Source organism: Micrasema longulum, unplaced genomic scaffold (assembly GCF_059751315.1).
Source record: "Micrasema longulum isolate JH-2025_06_02 unplaced genomic scaffold, ASM5975131v1 h1tg001038l, whole genome shotgun sequence".
NCBI lineage: Eukaryota > Metazoa > Arthropoda > Insecta > Trichoptera > Brachycentridae > Micrasema > Micrasema longulum.
The window spans coordinates 732,388-743,945 of NW_028278226.1; the positions used below are offsets into that span (position 1 = coordinate 732,388).

An 11,558-nucleotide genomic window follows, 5' to 3' on the forward strand; every position below is an offset into this window, starting at 1 on the left:
CCACTACACTACGAGGCGGAATATTATCTTCTTGCTTTTCTTTTTCTGGATTTTTTACTGGGAGTAGTCATCGAGTCAAAATTACTTGTCCAGGGTTTTAGTTTTATTTTACACATATAAAACTATGTTCTTCATTCGAAAAATAAAACATTATTGGGTCATTTTCATTATTATTAGATTGGCGCCTGAAGCATAAGAATACTTACCTCACATGTAACTAGGGTTTTACCATTTCAAAGTGAAGGAATGCTTACGATTTTTAAAATAAGTATGGGAAAGCATTTTTAAAAGCTGATTTTTTTTTAATTTAGACTCTGAAGATGAAGTGAGGAAAAGAAAATGAGAGGCAAAAGAAAAATAAATAAAAAAAAGTTCTAAATTTATTTTAATAGAGCAAGAAAACATTTTTAGGAAGGGAATATGGAAGTCTAGCCACTTACAGGCTTGTGACCTGTCATTGACTGGTTTTAGTGGCCACTTTATATACTATTTTTCTGTACGTATTAGCAGTTTGGCAGCTATCTGCTTTCTATTCATCAACTTCTAACTTATATTTACAGTCTGCATCACGTGAAGGGTTAAACATTCCATATAGTAATGCAGACTAAAATTTTCCAATATTTAAATAACAAATAAATATCACTGAAGAACAATTCTGAGATGATCGGACTTTGAGGTGTGCTAAGGGTCTGACTGAATTACATTATTTGAAGTAGATAATGAATATCTACTTTTTTTCACATAGATGTTAATTATATCTAATTTCGGTATTTTATATTTTTAAAACATAAATATATTTAATTTATTAAAATATCTGCATGTGTATCTCAAAACCGTAAATTTTAGGTTCATTGTTGCTTTGGGCTAGTGACATAAAAAAAACCTACAGATCTAAAAAAATGTTACAAACAATTTGGGTAGGTAGGTATCATGTCGTGTCGACAGCAAAAAATATAAAACAATATTTAGATTTAAAAAAAAACTATGTGAACAAAATAAAGTACATAGTAATAGTACAAAATTGTCTCCGTAATTCAATTAAGGGTGAATATTTGAATTATTTTATCGTTCCTAAATTTAAATGGGGTGTCTTCTCATTTCCCGTCAAGAAATAAATATCTCGTCAAGAATAATAAAAAATTGTGTTACGCATATTGCACATAGATTTCTGTGTTATTATTTTATTTTCTATTTTTTTTGTGAAATCTTCCAACTTATTATTTATATTTATATTATTTCACAATGGCAAATCAGAAAATTTTATATTTTAATGAGTCGAGATGGCGGCCGTAGACGACGTTTATGAAAGCTGGGAAGATATGGACGATATAGGGGTAAGTTTTCCTCATTAAGCTACTCTTTTTTTATCTTTATTTGTCAATATCTTAAAAATACAGTTTCTTGTTCTCAGTATGTCACTTAAATAACGATTTATACCTGATAACTATTTTGCATAACACCTGTCATTTGTCTTGCAGTTGGAGCGCAAATTCGCAAATTTTATATCTACCGTGCCAGAACAATGCACTAAAATGAACAAAATAGTGCCTAGCGGGCCTATTAAAGTAGTTATCGATGTGAATAGTTCCATCGGTGCGCAATTAATGGCCCAGCAACCTGCTGTCAAAATTCTCAAACGTCCTGTCGGGATAAATGGAGCTAATTCGAACGGCGAGTGCAAGGCGCGCCCTGTAAAAACTTTAGAACAACGTCAACAAGCGTACGAACAAGCCAGACTTAGGATATTAGGCGAAGCAAGATCTCCAGAAGATGTCGCAGAAGAAAAGTGAGCGCAAGTTATATTTTTGAAACACCCAAACGTTCAAAACATGCAGATTTTAGTTTTATTGCTGAACTACCTATTTTTCAGCCATTGGAATTCATAATTTACAAATAGCACACTATTTATATCTAAAGTGAAACATGCCTTAACGAAATCCACCTTTTGACATTGATAATGCTTACTATGTTTTGAATTAGACAATTCACAATTCTTTTTAATATATCACAGCTCACATACCATAGAAAGTAGCGATGTAAGAATTATATTAAATTTGAACACTGCATATTTCATGTGAAGCGATGGGTGGTGAAAAAATGGTTGATAAATGTATGTTGCAAGGTGTGCAAACTGCAAAAGAACAACAAAGCTCTGAACGACATGATCGAATTCCAAATGCTTTTAAGTAAAACTTATTTCTTCTAGTATTTACACTTTTCATGTCTTGCCAATTTATTCCAGTATTCAATGAATTTGTATAAGTATGTCCAAGCTTTTTAATTCTTGACTGTCACCCCTTTCTGAATGTAAGTGTTTCTATCTGAGATTTTTTATCTATTTTTCCAGTATAACAACTTTACAACTGAAGATGGAGGCTAGTTGTATACAACCTATAAGCAGAATAAAAGAGAAACCCGTGATAGAAATCCTCTCTCCTAAAGTGAGTTTGACCCCTTCACAACCCAAACTATTGCCACCACAACCACCAAACCTCGTCAGTCTATTAAGATCACCCAGGGGTCCAGATGGTACAAAAGGTTTCACATTGAAAAGATAGCGGGTTGTTACAATAGTTCCGCTTAATCCGGCCTCTTGTACAATATTATTAAAAATTAAATTTTGCTTTATTGTTTTGAAATTACTAATAAAGTACTTTTTTTTAAATACAAAAATGACTCATTTACATTCGATCTAAAATTAACTTTCTTTGGACAGTGTTTTAAATTTTGACTATCATTTTGAGATACATTTCTCAAATGATTTAAAGGCAACATAATATTTGAGTACTTTGATACATTATTATTACTAGTTAAATCTTCTAATTGCATTCTCTAGTTATGAAAATTTACTTTAAATATTTCTGTTTGTGTTGGTCCCGAGAAGAGATTTACAATTTTCTAACACCTGTGTAAATATTAGTATGAATACTTACATATAATTTATTGTGTAATTAATTTTAATAAAGACCATAAATACGAAAATTGCTGAATTTCCGACCACTTATATGTAGATTTTTTATGATATTTTATCACATAAATATTTAAGCTTTAGTCCATATTTATTTAGTATTATATTTTGTGGTTAAGAAGTCATATTTATTTAATCTGTTCTTTAATAGTTAATTTTAACGGTCTGAGCCAAGCGAAATATAATTTTGCGTTGAATTAATATATTTACTCTTGGCTCTGTGTTTAATGGACGTTTCGGTTGATTTCATTCCTACTTAGAATGATAAACGATTCATTAAATGAGACTGTGATATTTTAATATAGTGAATCTTGTACTATTTACTGGTAATAATGTCCTAAGTGTTATATGTAAGGTACATAATACAACGCTCATAAATTTTTTGTGAAGACAAATACACTGTTTCAAACTGTAATTGGATTATACTGACTTTCAATTTTTAAGTTGTTAATTAGAGACACGACACGGATAATACCTACATGTACGATAAATATATTCATACAGCTCTTAATAATTTAAGTCTGCCTTTTTAATAATATGCCGTATACATATACAATTTTAACAAATTGGTAACAAAATCTGTTTCAGTCTTCAGTTTTTAAACACTCGACTATATGTGTTCTTTGAAGTAAAATTTTACATAGGCCCTTATTCTCCCATTTCAGTTATGGTATAATTCGCCATTTGCCATTGACCATTTTAAATATACATAGTTTCAAAATCATGCTGATCATAGATTATATTCGGTAATTTCATTGATGTCATGGCATCACATACCTTGTGAGCCTATTTTACATAACTTAATTTTACAATAGTTTGTTTCCAAATTATACGATTATTAGTTCAGATGGTTGAAATCTTTATATATTTTGAAAAACCCTTTTGTTTAATTTTCCATCCATTAATATTTGAAATAATTAACAGTATTGTCAGCTATTATAATGAAAGTACAAAATCATTCTTTATCATTTGATGTTTTAATTTCATTCCATAATCAAATCCAAGAACAAAGAGTATGTTTTTACATCTCAACTTGAGTATGAAGAATGTGTACATTAAAAGGCTGAATATGTTACGAAGGATTAACGAAAATGTGAGAAATTAATGGGAACCAGATCGATAGTAAACATTTCTTACTATGGTTAATTTATAAAAGTATCTTGTCATATAAATATTTAATATGTACATACAGCATAATAAATTCCTCTGGCTCATTGTAATAAAATAAACTTTCTTTTATTAATCCTTTATTTTTAATGACAACTGTTGATGGGAGGTCTTAGCTTCAATTTACATGTGAATACATAGTTTTATGCGTTTTATCTATTATATGAATTTTGATTCTATTTTTTGACTGCCGAGTATTGAGAGGTTTTTATTTATGCAGTTTTATAAGATGCTTCAAAATATCAATGAAATAAACTAGCAAGTTAAATGGAAAAACACAAACACTTGATTAAAACACGTATAATATTTAAAATTTTGTCCAAACACCTTGATGAGTTCTATAAAATATTTGATCCTTTGAAGTGAATACAGACCATTTTAGCAGATAATTATTGTATTGACAAATGTTCAGAATATACATATAAGTATAATTACTCATATTTACCAATAATGGAATCAATAAAAAAAAGAGAGATTGATACATGCTTATTACATTTTTAGTGCTTTAAAAACAATTAATATTAGGTGCTGCGGGTTTCAATTGAAATTCAAACATTATTTAATGCCAACATAACTAATAAAAACTAGTATTCATCCTCATTTTGGCAAAGATTATGAACATTTAAAACAATGGCGCCTTTTTTCTGCCTATAAATAACGCCAAACATAACAAAAAAATACTAATTTATGGTAAACAGAACTACCTGACGGATTTGATTTTTTCATGCTGTTTTTGTAAAAAAAACTAATCAAGAATGCTTTGAATAAAGTGCCGAACTATTGGAAATTATTTTGAAAATGTTATACTAAAACATATCGAAATATAGATATTCAATCTCCAGAATAGAATATGTTTTACGTTTATCTATAGAAGAAAATAATTATCATTTTCTCTGTTGTATAAATTATTTATTATATGAGACAGAAAATGGTACACAATAGTGGTCAGATTATTAGAAACGTAAACATTAAATATAATACATTTTCTGTGTTTTAATATTTCTTAGCCTGCAAAATAATTACATGTAATTTGTAAAATTTAAAAAAAAGATAATTTTAAGCTTACTTTGTGGTTATACATTATAGTTAAAATGAAAATAAAACAACTTTGTTTTAACCAATTTAAAAATAAATAAATTACTTACCGGTTTTGAAGCTAGACAAACTTTTTTATCAATGTTTACTTTACTAATTAATATTATCCTATTTTATTTTTAAGATTGTTATTACTACTAAATATTAAATTTAGTCAGTTATACCTTGATAAGGAAGCTTTTGTAGCTTCAAAACTGGTAAGTAAAAAATAAAATTATTAATAAAAAGTGGTTAAAAACAAAGTTGTTTTATTTTAATTTGACATATAATTTGGTTTAAAAACCTGTCTCTAACTTAGAAAAATTCTACCAAGGTTACATTGCTTGAATTTAATTAGACTATTCCACGAAATCCTCTAATATTAGAGTAAAATATTTTCTGAATTAAAATCTAAACCATCTAGTACCGTTTTCTGTGTTAGATAATATAAAATTAAATGAACTCTAAAATTCTGGTTACGTCTTCGTTTGCTGTTAAGTACCTACATATTTATTGCAATGAAATGTAATTGGAAAATAATTCAATTAAAAAACCACCTCTTATGCATATTGTGTTATGGACATCGAAAGTGATATACATATTAAAGTATGTTATAGTATTTATTATAACATAAGTTTTTAGTGGATTGCAAAGTTTATACTATAAAAATTATGAGCCAAGATAATATCGACACACTGAACTTATTTAGACAGTTTCAAAACTATACTAACTTTAATAGAATTGAAATCGGTTTAAAATGTAAGGGATGCCATGTATTTTATATAAAATATGGATCTTGTAGCATTAAGACATTGTCATTTTTTTATAAAAATGTAATGTAAGTCCTTGTTTCTTGTGAACTTATATTATTTTATGAAAAAAATGAGGGCACTCCAAAAATTGTTAAATACCTACTTGATGAAATAAAAGATTTTTTGTGTCAAGTTAAACTGTTTTTTTATTAAAAAATATTAGTGTATACAGAATGCTTCTGTTTCAATCCTGGGGATTAATTGGCAGCAAAGCCCTGCATCTCTTCCTCCACTCTGCTCCGTTTTCAGCGATCCTCTCCAGCTCTGTACAGGAGGTAAAGTCCATATTGTGAAATATTTGCTTTAGATACTGTTGGTGAGGACGTCCTCCGCCAATCAATCCCTCAATTATTCCCTTCAGTATATTGTGTATAAAATTTTCATGTTGCAGCATATGACCTATTCATTCTGCATGCCTTTTTCCGATATGTTGTTTGACAGGTGTCTGGTTTCTTTGATCCTGCTGAGAATCTTGTCATTTGTGATGTGGTTTTGCCAGGAAATTCCTAGGGCCCGTCTATAGGTCCACATCTCGGAGGCCTACAATCTTTTTCGATCTCTTTCGCCTATGCATGTCTCGTAACCATGCATCAAAATACTGAAAAAAATATAGGGTGCGGCAGCATAAATTGCTGATTTGAAGGGTCAATAAAACAAGATATTATAAAGCATGAGCCTGTGGCTGCCAGACCTTCGTAATTTTATAAAGGGTGAAAGTTTCTCAGCGTACGCTCCCAACACAGGTAGGAAAGATGGGCTACAATGAAGTTTGGATCATCGTGGCTTTGTCAGGTAACAGGTAGCAAAAATGTAGAAAATAGCTACCTTAAATCGTCTAAGCTATAAAGCGTATTATTTTTATATTTTCTTTGGGATCGCATTAGAAATCACGTCATCCATTGCCAGACACTTATCATCGTGGCAACCCCTCGCCGGACACCCTTAAAATTTAATAAATTGTAAGTGTACTTGCATTATTTTATAAAAATTGAATTTTATGCATGTTACTAGGGTAACTATTAGAAGATGTTTTCTCAGTAGCCGGACAGTTCTAACACCTGGCCAGACAAACTTAAAGGGTAGCTGTAGGTGCGATCGGGAGGCAATATACAATCTTAAGCGGGTGCGAGTGAGATAGTAACACTAAAAATTTAAGATTACATTGTTTGAAAAATTGTATCCGGCAAGTGGCAACGCCCATTGGCGTTACGCTAATTTATTCTAATTCTGAAGTATCAGTCAACTCTTTCCAGCATAGCAATGGGTTTGCTAGTTATTGCTTGTCGAATATTGTCCTTTAGTTGAGCAAGCGTCCTTGGACGGTCAGTGTATACGAAGGATTTAAGATATCCCAAAAAACAAAAGGTTGCAAGGGGCTAAATCAGGTGAGCGCGCCGGCCACTGAAGGTAACGCAAAAAGGACGCATTTTGCCGAGCAGCAAAATCGCATACAGTGAGTTCTTTCACCACAGCCAACTTGTAAGGATAAAAGTGGTCATTTCGCTCTGCAGAACAATCAGAAATTCCAAGGGCAGCTGCACGCTTGCGCAGAGCACCGAGAAGATTGCAAAAAAGATTGCCTTACTGCTCAATGTTTTGGGCTGATCTCGTGAGCCATTCTACCCTTGATCTTGTCTTTTCCAAACTTCTGTTTTCACTGAATGTGTTTATCCACGTAACGATCAATTGCCGGCCAGGAACATGAGCTCGGGCGGCAATATTGCAGTGGTGATAATCGAGTGACCGTTAGAAAAATAAACTTCTACAGCAAACGCGCTTTGTTCCTTCGTCCAACACATTCTTCCCGACCTACCCATTCTAATGAAAACACCCGCACACTCTAGCGGCCAAACCTCGCTTCCTTGAGTCCAATTCAGATCAGCAAGTTATGCTGCTGCACCCTGCATAACTAGTTAAAGTACATATGTGTGCTTTCACATTATCCAGGTATTTTCCATAGTTGACATCTGTTGATTATTTGGTAATCACTCATGTGATTACCTAAGGCAACCAATGACAGGTCGTAAGTCCAGTAAATGGATTTCCACATTCCCTAATAATGCCTTAATCTCATTTGAGATATCTATCAATATTATTTCCTTCATCTCTGTTGAGATATCAACCTCTTAAGAATAAATCCTAAGAGGGTCAAAGTCTAGTATTAGTCTTCGAAAGATTTGAACATACTAAAAAATATATAAATTATTTGTAATATTTGTAATAAATATAATGTAAATATTATCACTTGTTTTTGAACTTGCTTAGAATTCATAGAATATGCATAATTTAATTGAATGCCATACCGGCATTCTTGACCAACTAGAAGTAGATGATAATACTCATCTTAACCCATAAAACGTTGAGGAAAAAAAAAATTAACATCTTTACATCAGTCATTCAAAGATAAGGTTCAGAACATCAACACATTTTCACTCTAATACATTAGATTGCTTACAAGCAAGGATGAAACGACTTAAATAATAAATACATAACACACTATTTGTTTTATTTATATATTTTGTCCAAAGGCAGCGTCAAGTAAAGGGTCGAAACAGGCTTGTAGTTAATTGAATAAATTTGCATTACGGGATAAATATTTATACAAGAATTATAATATTACGTAGGTATTTGTTTCCTCATTTCAACTTTTCTCATAGTCGAATAGACATCCAATTGGTTTTCTTATACTATGTCAATTCTTACAGAATTAAGTGATCGTGATAAAGCTGTTTTAAGTAGTATTTTTAATCCATCACTTCCATTGGGTGAAGGGGTATTCAAAGATAATTTTGAAGACATATCTGATGAAGGTAAAATAAAGAAATATAAGTCACATAAACAGGTTTTCTGTGTTTTATAAAATAAGTTTTCTGTTTTGTAAAATTGATTGTAAATTTACATACTTTTGTTTTAAAAGATGACAAAAAAGAAGCGTATTGTGAAAATGAAGATTTACAAAAAAAGGAAGGAATGGCAATTCAAAGGGCAGAAAATGGAGACTATGAAGGGTCATTAAATTTGTTAAACAGTTGCATTGAAATGTTACCAAGCAGGGCTGCCACCTACAACAATAGAGCCCAAGTTTACCAACTGCAAGGAAATACGACTGGTAAAAGAAAATATTTTAAAACAATAGTAAATTATTTTATGTCTGTTTACTAATTTCTTTATTTGTAGCCAGCTTCGAAGACTTGTCCAAGGCCATCCAGTTGAGTAATGGAAAGGGTAAAGCATATTGTCAAGCGTTATGCCAGAGGGGCATTATGTTAAGGAAGGATGGAAAAGAGAAAGAGGCAAAAGAAGATTTCCAAAAGGCAGCCAAATGTGGAAGCGCTTTTGCCAGGCAGCAGGTAATTAACTCTGTATAAAATATAACATGTTTTATCAGGTAGAAAGAAAGAATTTTGAATAAACTCATCCCTATTTTTCTACTTCCATGCCATACTTACAATGGCCCATTTCACACATATTATCCAAATCCATATAGCACGGTAAAATTAGAGTGTGTAAAAGACGCAGCGGGTCACTTTTTCCCCCTTAGCGATCGCGCCCGTCACAAGGAACTGTATACTGTAGGTGCAGGTGTCACTGGAGAATGACCGGGCGGTAGGTAGCCGCGGTTGGCGTACAACGTGGCTACAACCTGAAGCGGGCAACACGGTGGTAAGGCCGGTATCACTCCGTCAGCAGAAACGGCGTTTTTTCCGGGGTCGGGTGGAGGGGTGGTAGCCAAGGTACAATTAATCCACGTGTGAACATAGGTGCATACTTATTTTTAAGAAGTTGACTTATATGATTGTTCCCCCTGCCCATAGATATATTTTTTTCTTCTGTATTTATTTAAAATTTATTCAGCAGATACTCTCAGGTAAAATCCTGCAAAAGGAAGAGTGGAGATTAGTCGGCCTCATGATGTACTAGTTATTACGTTTCCCTGGCTTTCGATAAATAAATATAAAAATTTGTCATACAATAAATATCAATTCCCCTTATGTTATTTTATCATACCATATGGATTTTTGCCACGGTGTGAAATGGGCCATTAGGGTTGGTACCACTGTTGTGTATGCTAATTTTGCATCCCGCTACAAACGTTCATTTGCCATTGACATATTAATACGTAGAGGCGCACTATAGTGAAAATGTTTTTAATAGTAGTGACACGAAAACAAACCCACAGTTACTAAGTTTGTTTATTTACACCAGGACTGCATATGAAATGAAAAATTAAAGGATTCTCATTTTTGGTACATAAAAAACTTTGTGATTTAACTTTAACAATTAACATTTTCATAATTAGAATATTAATTATTTTAGGCTTTGTTTATCACTCATGAACAAATATTTACCAATGAAAAGTTACACAACCCTTTTTACAATGTTTATCCGAAAGGTTTTTTTTACATGCTTTCATGACACAAGGAGACATTATGGTTTTGATTCTACGCCCAACTTTTGCCGATCCGATTTTGAGAGCTTAGGGCATGTCTATGTGTAGTAATATGTCGATGTTATTTGCCAAAAAAATTTAGCCTAGTGGAGAATAATTAACAGATTTTCAAATTTATTTTGTTTTGGCAATTATCCGATAAAAGAGGATGTTTCTTCCTGTGTTAGGTTTTAAATATTACACAGTTGACACCAAGTTTTATAAAAGGGAAATAGGATATTTACATTTTCTTTTCAGATGATTGAAATGAATCCATATGCAGCCCTCTGTAATCAGATGTTGAGTCAAGTAATCCAGAAACTCAAATAATGAAACATCGACTGTTTTAAATACTTTATTGCAATAATATTACATACAAAATAAACATGGTATTTTTATACATTCTATACGAAGCAAAATAAATTGGTTATAAAGCGTACAAATAACATTTAAATATTATAAACAATGTTAGTTTTATCAAATAATTGGAGACTGGTTTATTTGCAACCAAAACAAATGTATCAAATTAAATAAGAAAAAACATAAAATATATTTTTTATTAAAACTTTTCTAAAGATGTGACCAAGTCCATAGTATATTAAATTACTAAAAAAAATATATGGTGTTATTCTTTTTAGATATTAATATAAAAAGTGCAAAAATTATAATTCTTAAAAATAAAAGGTATTTAACTAACTCAAAAAGATTATCTTACTTTATAAGCTTAAGCATCGTCTCAGTACAATAAAACTGACTAAAGTACAAAATCGATTATTTCAGTAGAGTGCATCACTAATATATTATGTCATACATAGTGTGTCTGAAAAGTAATGTAAATTATTTTTTTACGCTACTGTAGATTGGAGCGCGCGCGGATCGTTGGGAATGGTAGTGGGGGAAGTCAGATAAAGAACGCTGGGTCTCTTAGTCTTCTCCGGCCATCCGGAGAGTGAGGATAGGCGTTTCCGCGGAAATTATTTTGGGACCTGGTAGAAAAGTAAAATGCAGCGCTCGGTAGAGCAAAGGATGGCAAACAAGTTTTGCGTCAAACTTGGCAAGACTGCCGCGGAATCTGTTTAAATGATCAAGACAGCCTTTAAAGATGCTT

At 31.8% G+C, this 11,558-nt stretch overlaps 2 protein-coding genes across 2 annotated transcripts; both read left to right on the forward strand.

The window, feature by feature from the left end:
• Nucleotides 1-1,182: 1,182 nt before the first annotated feature.
• On the forward strand, nt 1,183-4,197 carry LOC148277415 (SUZ RNA-binding domain-containing). Its single transcript, XM_088232924.1, has 3 exons — nt 1,183-1,334; nt 1,479-1,786; nt 2,348-4,197. The coding sequence occupies exons 1-3, from the start codon at nt 1,281-1,283 to the stop codon at nt 2,556-2,558; spliced, it is 573 nt and encodes a 190-aa protein (XP_088089050.1). The 5' UTR covers nt 1,183-1,280; the 3' UTR covers nt 2,559-4,197.
• A 4,442-nt stretch (nt 4,198-8,639) lies between these two features.
• LOC148277416 (tetratricopeptide repeat protein 36) lies at nt 8,640-11,066 on the forward strand. Its single transcript, XM_088232937.1, has 4 exons — nt 8,640-8,831; nt 8,939-9,130; nt 9,199-9,371; nt 10,709-11,066. Exons 1-4 carry the CDS (start codon nt 8,711-8,713, stop codon nt 10,778-10,780), a joined length of 558 nt encoding a protein of 185 aa, XP_088089063.1. The 5' UTR covers nt 8,640-8,710; the 3' UTR covers nt 10,781-11,066.
• Nucleotides 11,067-11,558: the final 492 nt, after the last annotated feature.

Coding starts and splice junctions, on each gene's coding strand:
- LOC148277415 (XM_088232924.1), top strand. CDS start 1,281: ATGGCGGCCGTAGACGACGTTTATGAAAGCTGGGAAGATATGGACGAT. Junction 1,335..1,478: donor AAGATATGGACGATATAGGG/GTAAGTTTTCCT, acceptor TTTGTCTTGCAG/TTGGAGCGCAAATTCGCAAA. Junction 1,787..2,347: donor GAAGATGTCGCAGAAGAAAA/GTGAGCGCAAGT, acceptor CTATTTTTCCAG/TATAACAACTTTACAACTGA.
- LOC148277416 (XM_088232937.1), top strand. CDS start 8,711: ATGTCAATTCTTACAGAATTAAGTGATCGTGATAAAGCTGTTTTAAGT. Junction 8,832..8,938: donor TGAAGACATATCTGATGAAG/GTAAAATAAAGA, acceptor TTGTTTTAAAAG/ATGACAAAAAAGAAGCGTAT. Junction 9,372..10,708: donor GCGCTTTTGCCAGGCAGCAG/GTAATTAACTCT, acceptor TTTTCTTTTCAG/ATGATTGAAATGAATCCATA.